This window comes from Ambystoma mexicanum, chromosome 1p (assembly GCF_040938575.1).
Source record: "Ambystoma mexicanum isolate Mex_15411 chromosome 1p, UKY_AmexF1_1, whole genome shotgun sequence".
NCBI lineage: Eukaryota > Metazoa > Chordata > Amphibia > Caudata > Ambystomatidae > Ambystoma > Ambystoma mexicanum.
This window is the reverse complement of record NC_090921.1, coordinates 300,872,494-300,895,184: the sequence shown is the minus strand read 5'-3', so window position 1 is coordinate 300,895,184 and position 22,691 is coordinate 300,872,494. Positions and strand designations below refer to the sequence as shown.

The 22,691-nt window shown below is 48.6% G+C and overlaps 1 protein-coding gene across 5 annotated transcripts in view; it reads right to left on the bottom strand.

The window, feature by feature from the left end:
- Positions 1 to 22,691, bottom strand: part of ABCA7 (ATP binding cassette subfamily A member 7) — a 2,687,121-nt gene that overhangs the window by 732,048 nt on the left and 1,932,382 nt on the right. For all 5 annotated transcript variants that reach the window (XR_011303245.1, XM_069647414.1, XM_069647430.1 and 2 more), the window contains one exon: positions 3,087 to 3,185. Coding sequence is in view for 4 of the 5 variants with exons in the window: in XM_069647414.1 (XP_069503515.1) it covers positions 3,087 to 3,185 (99 nt within the window). In the remaining variant the exon portion in view is untranslated. The remainder of the gene's footprint in view (positions 1 to 3,086; positions 3,186 to 22,691) is intronic.

The window sequence follows — 22,691 nt, the reverse complement described above, 5'->3', positions numbered from 1 at the left end:
CTATCGTAATTGGGGCATCGAGGTTCTCCCTATCTTCTGTGCCCAATTTAGGTAACCCTATATCCCCAACGTCTCCTGAATCTCCTGCTCTGCCATCTCCCCAGTGTCCTCGTATAAGTGTTGGTACAATTTAAGGAATCTCTCGTTAACGCTCTCCTGGGTGTCCCATATTTGGCCTGTTTCTCCCCTTATCTCTCTGATCGCTGATCTGGGTGTCTCGTTCTTATATAGCCATGCTAGCAGCCTCCCCGGCTTGTCCCCCCCTGCATGTTGTCTTTCAATGTATTTTTTATAATTTAGGTTGCATTGTCTTTCCCAGAGCCCGCCACATTCTTGTTGTAATTGGCTCATAGTCTCAGTTTCCTCCTGTGAGGTGTCCCCTCCTTTCATGATTGCTTCCATTTTCTTTTCGACCTCCTGTAATTCTCGCGTTATGCCCCCATGAAGCCCTTTGGATTTGGATACGGCCGCTCCCCTCACCACCACCTTAAAAGCCTTCCACAGAGTGCCCTCTGGCTCTACACTGCCAGTGTTATTTTCAAAGAATTTTGTTATCTCCTCCATTAGGTCCTTCCGGAATGCATTATCTCTCAGTGCTTCGGCTCTGAACCTCCACGTTGGGATCTTGCTTTATATTCTGACCTCTCAATCTCCCCGATGAGTTCCGGAGTGGCAAACATGTAGTCCAGTCTCGTGTATAGCTTTTTTGGGGCTGCATAGTGTGAATAGTGCCTATCGTTCGGGTGTTGCTGCCTCCATACGTCTTCCAGCTGAAAATCTCCCAGCAGGGCCTGCAGGGTTTCAGCTGCGGGAGTAGGTCTGTCTAGTTTTTTTATCTGATCTGTCCATTTTGGGATTTAGCGTGCAGTTAAAGTCCCCTCCCTATATGACCTCACCTCCCAGGTGGGGGCTGATTTTGCTGTATAATGACTTGAAATAGGCCACTGTTTCTTAGTTTGGGGCGAATTTGTTGATTATGCTCAGCTCTCTATTCTCTAACATGCCCCGCATCACCACCATCCTCCCATCCGGCTCCACCGTGGCCTGCAGCAGCTGAAAGCGTACATGTGGCGCTACCCAGGTGATTACTCCCCTGGCATATGCTGAATACGTTCCTCCAACGGTGGTCCCCCTCCATTTTTTTTTATCACCTCCTGTTTCTCTCTAGTGAGGTGGGTTTCTTGTAATAAGGCTATGCCTATCTTTTGCCTCCTCAGGTACATCATGACCTTGTTCCTCTTCAGATAGCTGTTGAGTCCCCTGATGTTCCAGGTTACTATTCTAAGGTCTCCCATCTTCATCCATATCCCGTCCCATCTCCGCCCCCCCTTGTCCTATTCCCCATGTATGCTTTTGCGTGGATATGAGCTTGCTCCCTAACTATTTTCACTACAAACTCCCCAACACTTCCCCCAATCCCCTCCCTCCCGGTCCCCAACTGGCGCAATGGTGTATAGGTGTAAGCCCGCTCCCCAACTTTTAACACCCCTTCAAACTCCCCAACTCCCTCCCCACCTCCCACACTATCTCTCCCCCCCCCCAAACTGTTGCCCAGCTCCAACGATGAACCTCAGGCTACCCCGCATCTAGACCTTTTCTCGGCCCTAGCCGATACTCCAGGCTCCGCGGGGGGACACCGTCCTACTGGTGTCCAGGCCAAACTGATCAATGACATCCAAAAGGATGACTTGAGAACAATGACTGACATTGATCTTGAGTTGTGGTGCCAGTGAGATGACTTCTTGGAAAGAAGCCAAACCAAGAAAACAGGGTAAAGGCAGGGACCACAAGAACTGAGGTGGAAAACAAATGGAGCAGAGGTAAGGCAGGAAGCGATGAGGCCAATGCTGAAGGGAATAATAGAAAGAGAAAGAGGAATCAAAATAAGAACAGAAGGAGTACCAGGCAAGGCCCAAGAAGAAACCGGAGCCAGGGGACTGAGGCAGGATAGCAGGCAAAAGCCAACCAAGGAGCAAAGCACGGCTCAAGGACTAAACCATGTTGAGATGCAGTGAACCGGCAACTCCTGGCAGCTTATGTTTGGTGATCGCAGTGGTTTGTTGACTCTTCTCTCTTTCCTCCAATGTGGCAAGTGTTGGGGATGTGTTTTACCCCTAAGACCAAGACAATTTTCTGCAGTAATGCTTCTCAAGTGGATTTGGGTAAAGTGTGATTCCTCTATATGGGCATCATAGGGTGCGAGCTTCTTTATCGTGGGTAGTTCCCAGTGCCTCGTAAGATTACCTCGCACCTAGTGAGAAGCGTTACTGTCAGGCAAGAATTTCTGAGGAACTGTGAGCATAAAAATCGATAGTTCAAGTGCAACAAAACTAGCCTTGAGAACGTCCTATGGTCGAAACATGTGTCGGCTGCAAGTAGACATATACTACATGACTTTGAATAAATCACTCTGTTGAGAAAAGAGAGTTGCTGTTGGAGGAAACTAAACAGTGAATGAGGATAATTTTCACCTGTTATGGTAGCACAATAACGTTGTTTGCCCTGCACAATTCACTAATCCTACACTAATTAACCCACCTCTTTTTTGGATGCCGTGGGTAGAGCCTACGGATTTTGGTGATTCTGCAGGCAAGGTTAAATATATTTGCAACACACTTTTTGAGAGCCAGAGCGCACCCACAAGCATTTCTATCCCACCCAGTACATTTAAATATACTAAGAACGATTTATTCTCGATCTCACACCCATGCCAGAAAGGAGATCAAAGATCTATGGCCCCAAGGACATACTGACACTAATCTGCCTGACTCTATGCTTACATGTAACTGGTTTGCCGCAACAACACCCTGATGCCTTCGGGCTGAGATGCTTTACAAATAAAAAATAAAAAAATAAAATAAATAATCACCATTGAATCTTGATAAAATAAGGTTTTAGGATCTAGTTATATGTTTCTAGTGATACAGTTATGAGATACACATGAATGAATACATATTCCGAAGAAAGCAACAAAGTTGAACTGAAAAGCATGCACAGTGAATTAAAGAACTTTAGCATTGGAATAAGGGCAGAAACAAATTAGTGGAACGTGCACTTACCAGTCACCCAAACAGAGAGGTACTCACATGTTAGTCATGTCCTTCATGCATTTTGTACCAAAGCCTGGTTCATTCAGGAGAGCTTGCAGGAGGTGAGCGGAGCTGGAATCCCCTGGAGCATCATTGCTAAAACAGGAAGAAAAAAAGACTTGAGAGTTATGAGGACATTTTGCTCCTGGTTTCTATACAAACCCCCCTCTAAGGTAGGCAATACCCAAGTGGGGGTCCCTATAGAGTAAGAAAACAACAAAAAGCGTGGATAGCCAATAGATTCATGAGACACCTATGCATTAGCAGAAAACACTCAAAACATACAGTCCAACGCTTATTGTGAGCATGAGTATTAATAACCCCTCTACGTTCTACAGGAACCAAACTAGAAATAATACTGGATTCTATTTTAAGGGACTAAGGAAGGGTTAACTCAAATCGTCTTAAGGGCCTAACAATGGGAAGAGGATCATCCCCAGAGTTTCCAAATGTAATATACAGACTAAAGCTTGCAGGTGAACAAGCAGGGACAATCACATCCCTCTGTTCCAGAAGAAGAACCAAAATATTATTTTTCTGCATTCAGAAACTGATAACCCATCATGCGATTAGTAACATATCTGAACAAACTCGACATCTCCAGAACTACCTGCAAGGCAGGAATGAACTCTGCATATAGTTACAATTGAAAGTTATGAGAAGAATTGAACTCTGCATCTATATACAGTTGCAAACAAAGATGAGAACTCTTAACGTCCAGCAATACATTTTGACTTAAAATAGATTGAATGTGAAACTTTCTCCTTAAGAGCCATAACTAAGTGGTGAAACATGCGTAGAGGACATAGAAGACACAAGGACACAGAGGACAAAAGAACACGTAAATGCTCACAGATTAGCACATAGACACAAGGACACACAAAGGGATCAAATAGTCACCAAAATTAAAGAGACAGGAATCAAATTAAACAGGGTCCAATGACAAGCGCAAGAAAACAAATATCGAGCACTTGTAAACACTAAAGGACAAAGAAGACATAAGCACACAGAGAACACCAAGATTGGGTTCCAAACCCTTGAGACTACAAGCTTAAACAAATAAGCTTTAACCTGTACCAACCATCTCAACCTGCAAAAAAGCCCATTCAAAAATAAACACAAAAACACTATTTTTGCATTTGGGTCTCAAAGAATTTTCTTTTCTGAGGCACTATGTAAACTGAGAGATTGTTGCTTTATTACAGTCTAAAGCTATAGCACCCATTAAATACCTGGGTCATACTTAGTCTGAGGGGTATAGCACCCAACAGTATCCTTCTTACTTCTTGGAAATCACCTACTACCAAGTATTTATCGCCCCCCTTGCACAAGTCTTTGTCAGGCTTAGATATGTTCACCCGCTAGCCATGGGTAGCCCTCATTGTCTGGTACCAAATGTAACTTTCAAAGCAATCCTACCGGCAAGTGCTTCTTCCCCCTCTCTTGGGCTTGGTCAAATTGTGACATTCTCACCCTCCCGCCGTTTGGCATTCTCATGGGCCAGCCGGCATATACTTTATTCACAGGAGACAACCAAAGTGCGCACATAGCATTGTGGTGCAACCCCCAGTAGTCAAGTACCACACTTGTGAGTTTTTGTTAGTCTGAAGTCTCCCAAAGTGTGAGCTATAGCCCCCTGTAAGCTCGAAGGAGTCATCTCTTGCTCTGTGTCTACTAGTGTGAGGAATAAGCCTCCAACATTTAAATGTATCCGCCTGCTCAGTTCTTTTCCAGCGCTGAAGGTATAGCTCCCAGCAACTCTTAGTTTTCTCTTTTGGTCTTGATGATGTCCTTCTAGCTCACCCATTGCCATCCTACTTCAGTGCTTTCCAACCTATAGTCTCTTCCAGCAAAGCCTTGATCCCTGTTATCATGTACTTTATTACTTTGATTACGCAATAAAAATCAAGAAGGGGATTGATTATTCCCTCTTCTTACTCAGTGTTTTCTGGTCTCTTCGCTTTGGGTGATCTGCAACTAGAGACACTGTGATATGAGGAACAGATATCAGTGATCCTGAGAAAGGAAAGGACCGATGTGCCTAAATAACCAGTTAGTAAAAGGTAGACCTAATTAGCTGGTTGATTTGATGAGAGAAGTCAAAAAAGAGAGTTTAGATAAATACCTAGTGACTTGATGTGGAAAGGAAAGTGCTAGAATTAAAGCTAACAGAAAAAAGAGAAGAGGATAAGGGCTGGGACAAGGGACATGGACGAACCAGTCAAACTATTTGAAAAGGTAACATTGTTATTGATTGAATTACTGATGAGTTTAAAGAAAAGCAGGGTATCATTAGCATAACAGTGGAAACGGATGTCCAGATCAACAAGAATATTGTGTGTTGGCTTGACATAAATGTTAAAGAGCAAGGGAGAGAGGGCTGCACTTTGTGGGACACCACATTTGAGGTCTACGAAGTCTGTGGCATAGTCGTCCAGAGTAAGGCAATACTGCCGACAAACTATAAAGGAAGTAAACCAGCGGAGGACAGATTCCGACAATCTGGCCACCGACAACAGTCTCTGAAGAACGACTTGGTGATCCAGGATGTTGGAGGCTGCAGATAAATCAAGCAAGATTAGAAGGGAGGTTCTATTTTCATCAAAATTCCAGAGGAATCTCCCTCTAATATCAAAAAGAGCAGTTTCTGTACCGTGCAGCAAATGAAAGGCAGATTGGTGAGGGCCCAAGCAATAATTAAACGTAATGAAGTCTTGAAGTTGGGAGACCATCACCTTCTCCAGAATCTTCATGTGGACAATTGGCGATGGGGCGATAATTAGGAGGTACATCTGGCTCCAAAGTAGACTTCTTTAGAAAAGGTGTTATGTAGGAGCATTTCAAGGTCAGAGGAATAAAAACAGAGTCCATGGAGGAGTTAATAAAGATCACCAGGAACAGAAGTATGACGATGATGTAGGCAGACACACACACACACACGCACTAACACACTTGTACAGTAATCATAAATGCACATGTGTATACATAAATATTGTATTTTTTTATTTTATTGTTTAAAGCGCGGACCTAGCTCAAGAGCAGCAGAGCACTGTACAGGGTGTGGGTAGCCGGCATCTTAACAGTAACGCAGTACTGTGAGGTCTGTGTGTCGTTGTGTGTCCACTGGAATTAGTCCTTTGTCAGGAGTTGTTGAAAGAGCCATGTTTTGAGAGATTTACGAAATAGGAGAATTTTGAGGGCATTCCGAGCCGACACCGGGATCGAGTTTCAGAGGGTGGGTGCATGACAGGAGTGGTCTCTTATAAGGGCTGTCATGTGTATTGCGCGCACCGCCCTTACCTGATAATATGGGTTTTCACTGCCGTTGGCCTGAGCACCAAGACGTTTGGAGGACAGGGCCTAACTCGCCTGGACAAGTAGCACAGCTCACTGATCCACACGTGCCCAGTCCGGCCCCATAGCGGGGTACAGCATCCTTCCATCAGCCGCATCCTCCGCACCCAAGCTGCTCCAGGCACGCAGCCCACAATTCCAGCTCTGGCCGGGCTGCCGTGGCATACGTCACTCAGCCTAGCAATGTTTCTTCAAGCTCTGGGCTGGCAGCTTAAAGCCTCGGTTCCCCAGAGAGCCGCAACACAAGGCCCTGCTCCCTCTTTTTTCCATGCCAAACATCCTAAAATGTGTTCCCTTCCCTGCTTCAATGAAGGTCAGTCCACTGTTCTTGGTCACTGAAGGCATGACCTGCCCATTGCTCATTGTCCTACAACATTCTAAGTCAGGGGGTTGGCCAGATGTTTTAGAGTACAACTCCTATGCTCTCTCATCATTGACTTTGTTCACTAGGGCTGATGAGAGCTGTAGTCCAAAACATTTGGAGAGCCAAAGGCTGCTGACCCCTGTCCAAGGACTCCACTGACAGATGGTACAGTTAACATGTAAGTAAGGTAAGTATAACAGTAATGCATTGAAACACTAGTACATATTCAATAAACATTAAATAAACTGTTTATACCACCTATGTTGTCTGTGTGTTTTCTTTTTGTATCTCTTTCAGACTGCTAGATGGAATTCTTGGTTCTCAGCAGCATTCCATTGTGATATCCTAGTGTAAAATACGCATGGAACGCCTCCCCTCTAGAAGGGCGGGCAGTAGCATATACCTCCAAGCAATGAAAGGGGGCATTCAAAGCTTGGAGAAAGTCGAACATTCTTTGTTCCACTGATATAGGTCACCAGCCACACTAACAAAGTTAATGTGGCGCAGTTCTAAAACTCGAAGCACACTCATTCTTTATTGCTTGAACAAAACAGAGGTCACCATGTGCCGGTGGACAGTGTACAATCACATTCTTCTCACAGTGGGATGGGCAGTAAAATACACCCCCTGTGACTGTCTACTAGTAGGTTTGTGTAACACATGAATGTGTCTGAGCAGGTTTCCATTTGTGGCTGCAGTGAAGCAATCCCTTTGACATGTTGCACAGAAGAGTGTAGATAAAACGTGGACCCGCTGAGATTGCAGACCTGGTTTTCACTGGGAGTTTGTGCATGTAATAGGGCTGTGAGAAGATTGGGGGAGATGGTGTGTACAGTGAAATGGGTTGGTGGAGGGGATATCCAGCATATAAGCACAGGGAGTTGAGACCTGCAACACCCAAGCACCGTCCTGCACTGAGGACCATCACTGCAGAGAGACAGTTCCCTGAAAACGCGGGGGCATCTTTTTACAGGCAGAGGCATCTCCCTACAGAAACAAGGACAGCACCATGCATTAATGGGAATCTCTTTGCAGAGACAGCTCTCTGAACCACAAGACATCTTTCAGCAGGCACTGAGACTACTCCCTACACAAGATGCATCTCCACATCTGTAGAGAATGCTCCCTGCAAACAGGAGCAGCTTCCCACACACAGTCACAGTACCACCTCAAGTACAGACAGCAATCCCTTTTGGCATTGGGCACTCTTTATACACAAGAAAAGCACACTGCACGCATAGATATGCCTTAGACAACAGTGGCAGCGATGCATAAAAGGCATCCCTTTCAATAGCAGGTTTTTCCATTTAGGGCTCTACAGAGAAATAGCTTGGGTGAGCACAACGGCTTAATAAATTCCACTTCTGGTGGACATGCACTCTTGCTGGGTAGCTTGGTTGTCTAAGTCAGAACGTTCCAGTTGTAATGAGGAGCATGCAATGCTAAATCTGTAAATTACTGCATCTTGTACCTATATTGTAACCAATATTATACATTGGGGCTCCTGTAAAAAAAGAGTGTTAAAAAAGGTGTATGCGCACACTGATGCAATGTAATTATGACTATTGATGTCAGGCCTCGCAGGACCAGCCAGCTCCTGTGGCGTTTGGCATGGTGGATCGGGAAGCGCCACCACCACGGAAAGTACATCACTCAGGAGGTCTCTAGGGTTTGCCACAACATCCCGATCAATCACGTGAACAACAGAGCACTGCGATCACGCACAAAAGGGCCGCCTGTACACACGAAAGTAGTTCTCAAAGTCACCTTTCTGCTCCCGAGTTTCATTTCACTTGCTGGATCATTGTTTTCAGCCCTGCCTGCTTTTCCCAGATGGCTGTTTGGAACTCCAGTTTGCTCTGGTGACTTGTGACTGTTTTCTGAATTCCCTGGTCTGCGTTCTTCTATAGATTGCTTGCTCTTCTTTCCAGGAACAAGCTGTTTTGGTGTATTGGATTCCTGCTGACTAGGTGGATTTTCCTGGACTTTTCTTCAAGGCTTGCAGGGTCTTCTATGTGGCTGGCCTCCCACCAGTGTGCATAATTTGCATCCTCGTGCCCTTTAGGTCGAGACCCCTCAGACTCCATTTTTTCCTTTCCCCTTTTTCTGGGGGAACCAGTATTCTGGACTAATGACTAGGCCTACTTGTGATCCTCCATGTCAGGTTTCTGGTAACAACAGTACAATCTACAGGTAAGGTGTTTGGAAGGCGATGGGTTCAAGTATCCGGTTGACCAAAAGCCCTTTCTAACCCAAAATTCCTTTTCTTCCCTTTTCTAGCTTGCGAGACGCCCCTTGTGGTGTCCTTCCCTCATTTTGCCCGATCCTCTCTCTCACACGTACTATCTAGAGTGTGTGCAGGATGATCTGGAGGAAGGTCTGTCACCCTCCAGAGCATACCAGGTCAAAGTTAACAGTTGGCATTGCTCAAACAACTGTGACAAATCCATGGTATTCCTCCCATCTCCTTACGGGGAGCCCCCACCCCTGCTTTGGGACTAGGGAGGTGAGCCTGTTAGGCTTAACATCCCCTAGGGAACAGAGCATGCAGGACACCCTCCGTCCACCCCCATAGAAGAAGGGCAATCCCTAAAAAGGGATACAAGTTATCCTCCATTTTATCAACATACTAATAGTGTTGATGGTTATCTAGAAGTTAAACTGTATAATAACGTCAACCTCCTATACTAATGCCTGGTTCAGCTTCTAAGCCAAACTTCATTTCATTGTCTAAAGGTAAATAGTAAAATGACGGGAAATCCAACCTCTAGAGGTCACATCAAGCGAGGACCCAATCAGGAAGGAGCATCCACACATCACAGACTTGAATTATGTCGCAGCGCACATTTAAAGGGGCGAATAGCCCACTGAGCTGCAGACAAGGAGGGACTTCCTCCTGCAGGTGTTGCACGAAGGAGGAATCATATGCCTGGCATGCCGGATCAAGCCACCACACAGCCCGCAGAACACTTAGAAACCCCGCCAAAACACAAACTGGAGAAGCCCAGCCCAGGGGACTGTCAAGCAGAGGAAACCGCCTAGGCCGTGGATAGCAGCGCTTTGTGGAACTGGTGCCAAAGTCCTGCAGGAAGACAGCCAAAAGGGAGTTCAAGCTCCGTCAGATGTGGAGCGCCAGACAGAAGTCGGGAGGGAGAAGTCGTGTCGGCCTACTGGAATTGATATGATATTTTATTTATATTGCGCCCATACACAAGTGTCTCAGGGCGCGACGAGGCAAGGGAAGGGTACAAAGGAGGACAAACACAACCATCTTACTAGGCCCAGTGACATTGAGAACGCGCAAGTGCAGGGGAGTGGGAAGGGGAAAGTGTAAGGGGAAGGGGAGGAGTGGAAAGTGCTGAACATGTGATCAAAACAACAGGTAGTGCAGCCAGCAGGTGGCAAGTGCAAGAATAAGGCACAGACAAGAGGTGTCAAATAAGTGCAGGAAGGGGACTGTAGGGTTGCAGATACAGACTCAAGTACTGGGGTTGCGAGGAGGCAGTGCGGGTATGCGGCTGGGTGGGTAGGGATCAGGCCCGAAATCAGACATTAGCCAAGTGCCGAAGCCTGCCTGGAGGAGCACAGAGACAGAAGGTACGTGATCGCTGTAAGGAGGGCAGAAAGGCCAAACCAGACCCCAAGGTGGGATGAGAGACCAGCAACTGCTAGGCGGGGCGAGATCAATGAAACCTCAAGGCGGGCGGAGAAGGCCCTAGACCCCAAGGTGAGGTAAGAGAAACGAAACTCCAAGGTGGGATGAGAAGAGAAAACCGAGACCCCAAGGTTGGGTAGGAGAAACAAAACCCCAAGGTGGGGTGACAGACCTAAGAACCCAGAGTGGGTAAGAAAAGACAAAATCCCCCGAGGCGGAGTGAGAGAGGGAGGCACCCAAGGCGGCGTGAGAGGATCCAGACCCCAAGGCGGGCACAAGAAACAAGATCTAAAGGCAGGGTTAGAGAAACGAGACTACAGGGCAAGAGAAACGAGACCCCAAGGTGGGGTGCGAACGCAAAGACACCAAGGCAGAGTAAAAGCCAGGAATAGCTAACTGGAAGGAGAACCCAAGGAGAGTGCCTGGTGTGGAATCCGACCCAGGGGGTTCCCAAGTGTGGCAGAAGACCAGAGAAAGAGACTAAACCCTGGTAGTCCAGGAGGAAAGAGACTAATCAAAGACTGACAACCAATCTGAGGAGGGAAGCTTGAAGAGACATTAGGTGTCCTGTTTAAAAACTGAAGAACAGGGCAAGCAGGCCCTTTCCCTGATAAAAAAGCATCAGGGTGGAGTCAGAGACCAGCCACCATTCTTTTGTTTGGGCATAAAGTATTGTACCTTTGTTAAAGTTAGGCATTTCTGTGGTAGTGGTAGGGGCAAAAATCCGGGTGGAACAGCATTCTGGACGGCAGACTTGGCTTGTTCTGCAGGACATATGAACCAGCACACTTTTGACTCTACTTTCATTTTTAGAATAGGGCCGGGAAACGTAGGCACAGCCCAAGTTTTTGATGTTCCAATAAAGAAATACTTAACCAAAAATACCACATTGTCCATCTCTTGATTCCGACTTACCACACAACACAAATGAGAAATAGTGCATGACAACGCTGCTGTAAAAATGATTGTACCAAGGCACCATTTTATTAAGATGGACTTCCTTTGTAATGAACAGCATATGCTAGTACAAGTTCAATGAGTGTAAGTTCACAGCTGCAGCAATGAGACAAAAAACAAATGTTTTCAAAAAGCCAAGAAATTGGAATAAGGTGGTGTCTGTACTCTGAAAGGCAGGTTAACGTTGTAGACCATGTAGCGGTCAAGTGGAAACACTATAGACGGAACAAGTTACTTACCTGTATCTGTTGTTCTCCAGCATGGGTCTGGCATGGATTCACATGCTCATGAATATTCCCCGCCGTCAGGCTGGGAATCCTCGGTACAGAAAAAATCAGTATCAGTTTCGTTTCTGATCGGTCTTTCCTAGTAGTAACCAATCACTGATCTCTGGGTCATATTGCCCCCAGCCAATGACTGCCCTCTCCCTAAGTTCCGCCCCTGGCAGCCAACCTCAGATTTGGTAGCACGTAAAGTTGCAGTATGACCAAGTGAAGAGCCGCAGAGGGGTAGGAGGGAGGGTTCGCATGTGAATCCATGCCAGACCCATGCTGGAGAATAACCGTTACAGGTAAGTAACTTGTTCCTTCTCCAGCATGGGGTCTGGCATGGATTCACATGCTCATGAATATAAGAATACATAGCAGTACACACATGCACAACCACGGGAGGTGGCAAAAGGATCAACATTAAGCATTACATGAACTCAACATTAAGCAACTCTTACCTCCCCACCAGGCCCTTCTGGCGAACAGGTTGCGCAGCACTGCTTGGCCGACCCTGGACTCCTCCCTGGAGTCCCGATCGACGCAGTAGAATCTCGTGAAGGTGTGCGTCGACCTCCACGTAGCAGCCCTGCAGATGTCCAGCAGGGGCACACCAGACATGAACGCTGTGGTAGCAGCGATCGCTCTGGTCGAATGGGCTCTCGGATGGCCGGGCAATGGTCGGTATGCCAACCGGTGACAGTGCATGATGCAGCCGGAGAGCCATCTGGAAATGGAAGTCTTCGAGAGAGCCTTCCCTTGATTCACAGTCCCAAAGTTCACAAACAGCTGTGATGTCTTCCGGAAACTCTTCGTGCGGTCCACGTAGAACTTCAGCGCTCTAGCTACGTCCAGTGAGTGCAGAGTCCTTTCAGCCGGCGACGAAGGAGACAGTAAGAAAACTGGCAACACCAAGGGTTCGTTGAGGTGGAAGTCCGACGGCACCTTGGGCATGAAGGAGGGGTGCGTCCTCAGCACCACCCTCGTGTCGTGCAATGTCAAGTATGGCGACTTGCAAGATGGGGCCTGGATCTCTCCCACTCGTCGTGCGGAGGTGATGCCCACGAGAAACGCTGTCTTCCACGACAGAAATTTCAACGGTGCCGAATGCATAGGCTCAAATGGGGACCCCATGAGCCTGGTCAGCACCACGTTGAGCTCCCACACAGGGGCAGGGGTCTTCACCGGCGGGAATGATCGGAACAATCCTTTAATAAATTCCTTCACCAGTCGATGAGACCACAAGGACGCCCGTCCCGTAGTTCTGATGTATCGTGAGATGGCGGCCAGATGTATCTTGATGGAAGCGTGAGCCAGTCCAGCCTTGGCCAATGACAGTAGGTACGGCAATACGTGAGGGGCCGTAATCCGCAGAGGGTTAATCTTCTGTGCACGGCACCAGACAGAGAACCTTTTCCATTTATGTCCGCAGCACTTGAGAGATGAGGACGCCCTGGCCTTTGCAAGAACCTCTCTGCAGTCGGCCGGGATGTCGTACCCTCCAAACTCTAGTGCTGCAGGAGCCAGGCCTGCAAGTTCAGTGACTCCGGGTGAAGAATGGCCCTCCTTCTCTGGAGAGAAGATCTGTGTCCGTCGGCAGCTTGACTGGTGTGGACGTTGACAAGTCCAGAAGTTCCGGGAACCAGATCTGTCTCGGCCACGCCTGTGCGACGAGGATCATCCTGCACCGGGACCTCTTGAGCTGGTTGATGAGCCGGAGCAGCAACGGCAGCGGATGGAACGCATAAAGAAATAGGCCGTCCCAGGGGAACGAGAAAGCATCGCCCATGCTCCTCAGCTGGGGGAACACTTGGAATTCGTCGTTGTCGTGAAGAGATCGATTTGGGGTTCGCCACATTGTCAGAAGAGTCGATCCACTTGATCCTGGCGTAGTTCCCACTCGTGGCACGAGCGCAGCTCTCTGCTGAGTGAGTCAGCGATCGTGTTTTTTATTCCTGCCAGATGAAAAGGCACCAGAAACATCCCTTGGGCGACGGCCCAATGCCACAGATCCTGGGCTTCCTTGGATAGTGCAGGGGATCTGGTTCCGCCCTGCTTCCGGATGTAGAACATTGTGGTGGTGTTGTCGGTGAAGATCCTCACCACCTTGCCCTTGAGGGACGTAAGAAAAGATCTGAGGGCCCAGAACACCGCGCAGAGCTCCAAGATGTCGATGTGGAGTGACTTCTCCTACGGGAGCCAAAGGCCTCTCGCGTGAAGATCTCTGGAGTGCGCTCCCCAACCTTCCAGGGAGGCATCCGTCGTCACCGTCACCTGGTGAGCTGGGGTCTGAAAGTCCGCGCCCCCTGACAGATGAGAGCGGGTAACCCACCACCGGATCGCCTGACGGAACGTCTCGTTGAGAGGGATCCTGTCCTCGAAGCTGCCCGTCGACTGGACCCATGCGGCGTCGAGGAACTCTTGTAAGGGGCGCATCCGAAGCCTGCAAAGGCGCACCAGATAAATGCAGGAGGACATCATCCCGAGAAGGGACTTGATAGATCTTACCCTGGCCATGTCTGTGGCCAGCAGACGCTGCACCTTGCCCAGAATGGTCCTGGTCCTTTCCTCCGACGGCGAGGCCAGCCGCGCCACTGTGTCGAGCTTGGCTCCCAGAAACAGGGCGACTTGCGACAGAACCAGGTGGGATTTTGGAAAGTTGATGGAGAATCCCAGGTCCGTGAGCAGCTGGACGGTCTTCGCAGTGTGCTCCACGGCGAGCTCCCTTGTCCTTGCCCGGATGAGCCAGTCGTCCAGGTAGGGGTAGATGTGGATCCCCTGTAGGCGCAGCCGCGCCGCCACCGGTGCGAGGCACTTGGTGAACACCCTGGGTGCCGACTTCAATCCGAACGGGAGGGCCTTGAACTGGTAGTGCCGCCCTTGGACTACAAACCTGAGGAACTTTCGGTGTCTTTTTAGAATGGGGATGTGGAAGTACGCATCCTCCAAGTCCAACGACGACAGGAAATCGCCCTCCTCCAGCTGTGCCAGCACGTGCTGGAGGGTGACCATCCGGAACTTCTGCGCCTTGATTTACTTGTTTAGTTGTAGCAGGTCCAGGATGGGGCGCCATCCTCCTGTCTTCTTTTTTACGAGGAAGTACCTTGAGTAAACTCCGGAGCCTCCTTGGGACAAGCTCTATGGCACCCTTCTTGAGCATCGCCCTTACTTCCAACAGTAGTTGAGGGACGTGATTTTCTTTCCTGGCCACAGGTGGAACGCGAGGGCACTTCTTCTGAAACTCGAGGGCGTGCCCTTGGGCCAGGGCATCCAGCACCCAACGGTCAGTGGAGATGGACTCCCACAAGCTGATGAACCTCGTCAGCCGGCCTCCCAGCGGGGTGCTTCGGCGGGGGCCTGATCCCACGGTCTGTTCAATCTTGTTTGGGGGCCGCCTTGCCTCCTAGACCTCCCTGTCGACGACTGGCACCACCTGACTTGCCGCATCCCCTGTAGGCTTCCTGGGACGAAGATCTTGCCACTTGGCGGTACGTGGAGGAGCCACTGCCGGATCCCTTGGAGGCACTTTGTCTGCCTCCGGAGCTCCGAAAGGACGGCCGTCGTCGTTGGAGCACTCCCAGTGCCCGGGCAGTCTCCGTTTCTGTCTTGATGGCCTGAGGGGCTCATCAACTGCCTTCCCAAACAGGTTGTTCCCGTCGAAGGGCATGTCCAAAACCTTGGTTTGTACGTCCTGGCGGAAATCCGTCGCCTTGAGCCATCCTCGTCGTCTCAGGCAAACGCCGTTTCCCAACTGACGGAAACCGGTTTCGGCGATGTCCGTTGCCACCGTGATGGCGTGGTCCGAAGCAATCTCACATTCCTGTAGGATTTCAAGGGCCTCAGCCCTTTTGGCGCCCGGAAGGAAGTCCAACAGAGGGGCGATTTTGAACCACAACTCCCTGTCGTAGCAGGCTACACTAGCCAGGGCGTTGGCCGCCTTGATAGTCGTCGCTGCGGATGAGATGACCCGTCGTCCCATCGTGTCCAGCTTCCTGCCCTCGCCGTCCGGCGAGGAAGTTGATGTCGAGGCCGATGCCCCCCCAGCTTTCTTCTTTGCTGCCGCCGAAACGACCGAATCCGGGGTAGGTTGCGCCCGAAGGCACAAGGGGGCAGCGTTGGGGACCCGGTACTTCTTCTCGTACCGGTCCCTCTTTGCCGGCGCCGTGGCAGAGTTCTTGAGGAGGGCGAGCCCCTCATCCCAGATGTCATCAAGAAGTGGTACGGCGCGGACCGTCTTCCTTTTAGCCTCGCGCCGTTGGTAAAGGAACCCTTCCTTCTTCTTCTCTTCTGGGCAGAGCTGGAAGAGCTCGGATGCCCTGGAAATCATGGCATGAAAGGATCCAATCTCGTCGGGCGGGGAAGCCAGAGCAGGGGGCGATGGGGGATACGTCCCGTCGTCGCCTCCGACGTCATCTGTACCTGTAGTAGCCGTGTCCATGCCTGTATCATCCCCATGGGTAGTAGACCAGGGGGAAGGCAGAGCAGGCCGCAGAGGTGGGAGAGGTGGCGTAGGATGCGTCGTCCTCCTCTTATGAGGTGGACTTTCCGAAGGTCCCGGCTCCGGTTCCCCCGTCGGGTCTGGCTCAGGTATCTCCGTCGGGGGGAGGAGCAACCTTGTCCTTATCTCCGAGCATAAGGACTGAATCGCTGACAAAATGGCCGCCGAAGTGTCCTGCGGCGCCGGAAACGACGGGAGCGAGGGCTCTTGAGGAACCTCGTCGGCGACCTCGTCGGGATCCCTCCCGATGGGCTGGGCCTCTTCCACGACTTCGATGAGCTCTTCTTCAGAGGTCATGTCCGTATCCACGATGGCCACCTGCCCCTCCCCCACCTTTTCCAACGAGGACTTCGTGGGGGTCTTCTCAATGGGCCTGAAAGACGACTCCCTCCGCGGTGGCAGGGAGACTCTGGGTCCTGAGGTTGCCTCCACTGGCGTAGCCTCCACAGGCTGAGCCAGGGCTGCTGCAACATCCTCAATCGAGGTCTTAGCAGGGTGAATTAAGGCCATCGTCACCTTCTGTACACCTGGGGCCTTCACTTTGGGGGGAGGGTCCGAGCCTCGCTCCCTCTCTGCTGGAATCTTCGAGATCGACCGGGGCGTCTCCAGAAGCTTCGCCGGGTTCTCGGACTTCCTCTTACCCGAGCCAAAGCGTTGGCTCGTGGTTGATGGCGCCGGGGAGGATGCGCCCTGCCTGGCAGCCAAGGAGCCCGACCGTTTGGCGCTCCCGGTGCCCGCGGACTCGCGGTGCTTGGCCTTTTGTTGGGCCCCAGTCGCCGGGGCGCCCTCACAGGACTTAGAAGGCCGCTCTGACTTCTTTTTCTTCTTCTCGCCTGACGGGCTCTTCCCTTCCAGCCAGTTGGAGAGACGGAGGTGGCGATCCTTCATGGTCCGCTCCGACATGTTCCCACAAAACACACAGTCCTTCTCTGTGTGCGTCTTGTCCTCATGGAGACAGTAGAGGCATAACGAATGCTCGTCCTCCTTGAAAACATTCTGAAGCTGGCATCCAGGGCAGGTCCTGAACAGCTTCCCGGGCATCAAGCTTCCTTTCTCCTGGGCCATGTCCGGGGTAGGCCTCGGAACTTCTGGAATCCTCCAAAAGCGTAACTCAACGAAATCTTCACCCTTGAGGGGCGTAGAAAACTCTGAAACGGATCCCCGTTGATCAGATGTAGAAACGGTGGAGCTTGAGGCTCTATTTAACCGAAAAATGAGAAAAATCTCCCAAACAGGCGCGAAAATGCAGCAAAAGCTCGAGAGCTACAGCACGAGGACTCCCAACACTTGAACGTGTGGTAAAAATCTGAGGATGGCTGCTAGTGGCGGGGCTTAGGGAGAGGGCAGTCATTGGCTGGGGGCAGTATGACCCAGAGACCAGTGATTGGTTACTACTAAGAAAGACAGATCAGAAACAAAACTGATACTGATTTTTTTCTATACCGAGGATTCCCGGCCTAACGACGAGGAATATTCATGAGCATGTGAATCCATACCAGACCCCATGCTGGAGAAAGATGGGAACACTTCCCCGAGGCACGAACAACGCTGTAGCCATACGCCACGGGTCGGACACGCCAGCAAACACTGGTGAGTCTGCCCAAGAGTATTGGGAGACCGGGGCATACTGACAGGCGTATAAATAATTGAGAACTTACTTTAAATATGAAACAAGTGACATAGTGACAAAGAAAGACTGAATTTACACAAGTCTCCGAATATGAGATGTATATACAGAGAAAGCTGGAGTAAATGTTGTCATGAGCAAATTAACTATAATTAAGTAATTGAAAGGCAAGATCTGTATATATGAAAAGTCAGTATGGGGAAGATTGGAACAAGTATTGCCACAAGCCAATGAATGCTAACAATGAAGATAATCAAAACTTGAACAAGTCTCCATATAAGGGATGCCAATATGGGGGAAGTTGGAACACGTGATAGCTGGAGCCAATAAAGTATAAATAGTGAAGGAATACAACTGTGTTATACTTAAAGAGTAAGAGACATTAAAGATTGTTAGACGACCTGGTGAAAGGTGCTTCAGGCAGTAAGCTTTTGGGGGAAAGATACCTGGCAGGTGAGGATACCAGGGGATCTACGAAGCCCAGAGCGGGATTCCTGGCATGAGAGTACACAAGGTAATCCATCTAGAGGTTGTGATCATAAAAGACATTGTGAAAGGGGTTCCTGGCAGGAGAGTATACCAAGAGACCTTCTTTAATAAATTGCTGAGTTTAAGAGGTACTTCTTGCTATTCTTATGAAAACCACCACTACTTTGAAAAGATACACTTTGTCATTCTTAAGCAGGTGTGTAAAAGACATTTCTACTACTCTTGGGGAGCCACTGTTTTGAAAAGAGAATTTTCTCATCATCACTAAGAAAGTTGTCAAGAGATACTTTGCCATCATTAAAACACCATTGTTTGGAAAAAAGATACTTTAATCATCTTAAGGATGTGTTATGTGAAAGAGACATTTCTTATCACTCTTAAAGAACTATTGTTTGAACTGAAAACTTTCAATATTCTACCTGAAACAGTACAGGGGAAGGGAACCATCCTCTGGATACACGGTTTGTTTTGTTGGATTCATATATTTGGGTGTTGCACACTTTTTATTGAATTTAAAGCAGAGATATTTATCTTGCACATTTTGCTGTTCGTTTTTAGTGTGAGGGTCAGATATGTTTTGGATAAAAGGACAGTTTGCCTACTTCTGACGACGAGACACAGTCTGCTCTTTAGTTTTGGTTTCATAGCTAGGGAAACTCTGGTTAGGATAGTGACAGAAAGGCCTTTATGCAAACACTTTTATTTTAATAAAATGTCTAATGTTGAAAACATTACAACTTTGTGTCCATCTCCCATTACGGACCCTCACAAACCCTTCTCCAATGGTCCACCACTATCGTCCTGGAAGTGACGCTGCCACAGTATCTTTGGAGCAAACTAGTCCCCCTGATCTCAATACCCCCACCCTGCCCTCCATGCTCAGCAGCTGAAGGAACAATCCACTAGGGAAACTTTAACAACAAAGTTTAATTGAAGTTTCAAATTGCACTTCCCTCTTAGTTGCATAATTAGGTAGGGGGGCAGGGTGATGTGCTTATATTTTTTTCTGAATAAACGTCTTTTTTGAATTTGTAGGTGAAATCCAGCGTAAGTAAACATCAAGTAAAAGAGTAATCACAGACAACAAATAATAAAATTACAAAAAACGACTGGGTGAACACCACAGTTAAAAAGGCACAATTTAATTGAATTTAATGTATTTGTTTTAGTTCACAAATACATATAATAACACATTTAAAACACAATAAAACAGTACAGCAAAATAAAAAGTATAATAGTAGTAATAATAATAAAAGAAAATCATCATTATTACTTCCCTTTAAAAATCATAATTGCTTAATTCAAATCCAAATCACTTCCTTCCATTTCAAATTTGTAGGTGAAATCCGTTTAAGGACACATCAAGTAAATGTTTCTGAGAGAATAACAAACAAAAAAATAATAAAATAGCCAATAACGACCAGGGTGAACAACACAGTTAAAATTGCCACAGTTAAAACACAGTTCCCCCCCAGACCACCCTCATAGAATGTAGGAAGGGGAGCCCAGGGATTTAGACTGGCCTAAACCAGTTGCAAACAATATGGGCGCGCTATGTGGGCTTACAAACAGCCCATGTGGTCATAACATCCCTTTACAGGCCTACCTCATGGTTGTAATCAAATCTAGTCATAGGCGCCCTTCTGCGAGAACGAACACGGCCCATTGACCTATTCTTTGGGAAGATACCCACTCGAGAGTCGGGAGCCACACTTTAGATCATTGTACCTTTCACAGATGGGAAATATCCATCAGCATATCAGTCTTTGTCCCACCCACATGGGCAGTCCAGCACCGAAATGCTATGGCAATTCCCTTCTGAACAAGAGTACCAACAGCAACCCCATACATGTGTTTCAGCCTTGTTGGGCATCATCAGTGAGGTGGAACTGTGCCTCTCTGAGCAGAGTGAGCAAGGGGTCCACGTCTGGATGACCCTGGCAACCTTAGGGTGACTAGACCTTAGGCCCTTGAAATAATCAAATTTAGTCATAGGGCTACTTCATGGTTGCCCTGAACAAAATAAGCCCTAAAATACAAAATGGCTGAGAGCAGGATTTTATGAAAAAATACATGGCTACCAGAAAATGGCATTGGACTTCCAATGTGGTAAAATTGCTTGTAACTTGTGAAGACAAAATTAAATGGTCACTGCCACCAGCCTACGCAATAAAACAAATCTTTGGTGCTTGAGAGGCACCACTGAGTCTGGGAACCTTATGGCCGACCCAGGACCATATAACTCCAGTGAAGGAAAAAGAATAGCAATGGCAGGGTGCAATCACATGGCCAGAAGCTCATCTTCAGTGGACGTCCGAGGGCAGCCTGGCCTGGGCAGCCAGCAAAAGGGCTACAGCAAAGAGCTGCTCCCTTCCTGGGCAGCTCCCATCACCTGTCCGCACATGGACACCAAACCGAACAGCCTACAGCGCCACCCCAGGTGAGTTGGTATGGGTGGGGAGCACAGCCATTAGTGTGCTCGGGTAAAACCCTGCCACTCCTCATTATTACCTGCACCTAATCTGATGTTTACCTGCACTGTGCACTCTTGTTAGCCAATTGCTGAACTCAGAACGTTCCTGTGGGTAGGCTGTGTGTGGCACATGGAACTACTGTGAAGTTTAGCTATGATGTAATACTAGAACAACTGCAAAAGTGGCCAGGGTATTGCACTTGGAGTCGCAGGGGTAGCCGGTGTCTCACACAGGGAGGAACATTGAGGGGAAGCAGTGTTGCACTCCGGTGAATTTCTGGGGGTGGGAAATGAGATGCACTTAGATGGATTTTGGGGGTGATAATGCGTTGCACTTGGATGGAACTTGGGGTTGGGCATGTGTTGCACGTAGATGGAATTTGCCAATGGGCGATGTATTGCACGTATTAGGATAGCCTGTCCATTACACAAGTCGTTTATAGGGATAGCCTGTCTACTATACTTTGAAGATATATGATTGTAGCCTGTCTATTGCATTTAGAAGATTTATGAGTTACTGTGATGCTGGAAATGCATTGGAGGGACAGGGCCTCCCTGTCCTTGTCTTGTAGTCCTTTTTCATTTGTGTTCTGTGTTGTTTTCTGCCCAGGAGTCCATGTGGGACTCGTGGCAGTGCTTCTCTTCCTGTTTATGGCTTGGTGTAAAGACCCATGAGATACCCTTATGGCACCCATGGGCCCCTAGTGTATGTTTTTTGGCACCTGTGTGTGGCCCAAAGAGCAGGGTATCGGCTGGTGGCAGCTCCATGCTGAATTTGACAGGTGCTCTGAGTATCCTCCATTTTTGGGCTACCCAGGCCCTGCCATTGGAGTCAGTTGATTTGATAGGAAACAAGATGGCCCCTGTGGCCTCTTGCTTTCTATTGCCTGTTACCTTGTTTTCCCAAAGTCCTGGGAAGCCCCGTCTCTGTCCCTTCCCCCTGATTGGATGTTGGGGGGAAGTTCCATATATGGTGTTGTTGTGAAGTCCAGCCCAGACTGGCTGGAGTCTTCCCAGTGACTGTATGTTGTAGGTACAGCCTGTGGGTGGGACCTGGGTGAATGGAGTGTGTGGCCAATATGCACTTCTTGCTGTTGACGTCTGGTTTCTGGTGTTGGACACAATGACTGAGACAACCCTGCCTGAAACTGGTATGAATGCAGTGTGTAGTGTTGAATGGCTGGCTACATGTCCCAATACACATTCCTTGTTGTGAGTGTCTGATAGGGAGGAGTATGGCCTGAATGCACTGTATGCCTGATTGGCTGACTTACTGCATGAATGCCCTTCTGTATGATTGGCTGCTGAGTGTGACCCAGCAGTGTGGATGAGAGCCATAATAGTATATCTGGGGACCTCTCACCACTGGAAATTGTTCAGAAGCTGAGTCAACACTTGAAGAGTAACTGGAACTGCTTACCCTTGACGCCCAGCTGGAAGAAGACCGGTGAGAACGGTGAAAACGTAACAGTAGGCGTGGTGCATTTAAGTTGGAGACTGGTTCCCACGTTCGCTCGCTAGGTGGATAGCCTTTCCATTCCACCAAATATTGAAGACGACCTCTTCTGTATCTGGAATCACAGATCCGGGACACTTCGAACTCGATTTGGTTGTCAACAATCAGTGGAGGAGGACGAGGACTTACTTGACTGATGGAAGGGTTTTAACAGTGATGTATGGAAGACAGGGTGGATCTTCTTCCAAGCGGTGGGTAATTGGAGTCAAAAGGCGACTGGATTGATAATCTCAATTATCGTGAAGGGTCCGTAGAAGCGAGGAGCTAACTTGTTTGGCCTTAGGTGTCTGGGTAGATAACGAGATGAGAGCCACACTCTATCTCCGACAGTGTAAGAAGGCCCAGGACGTCTTTTGATATCCGCAAATCTCTATGTCCATCCTGGCCTTTTCTAGATGTTCCT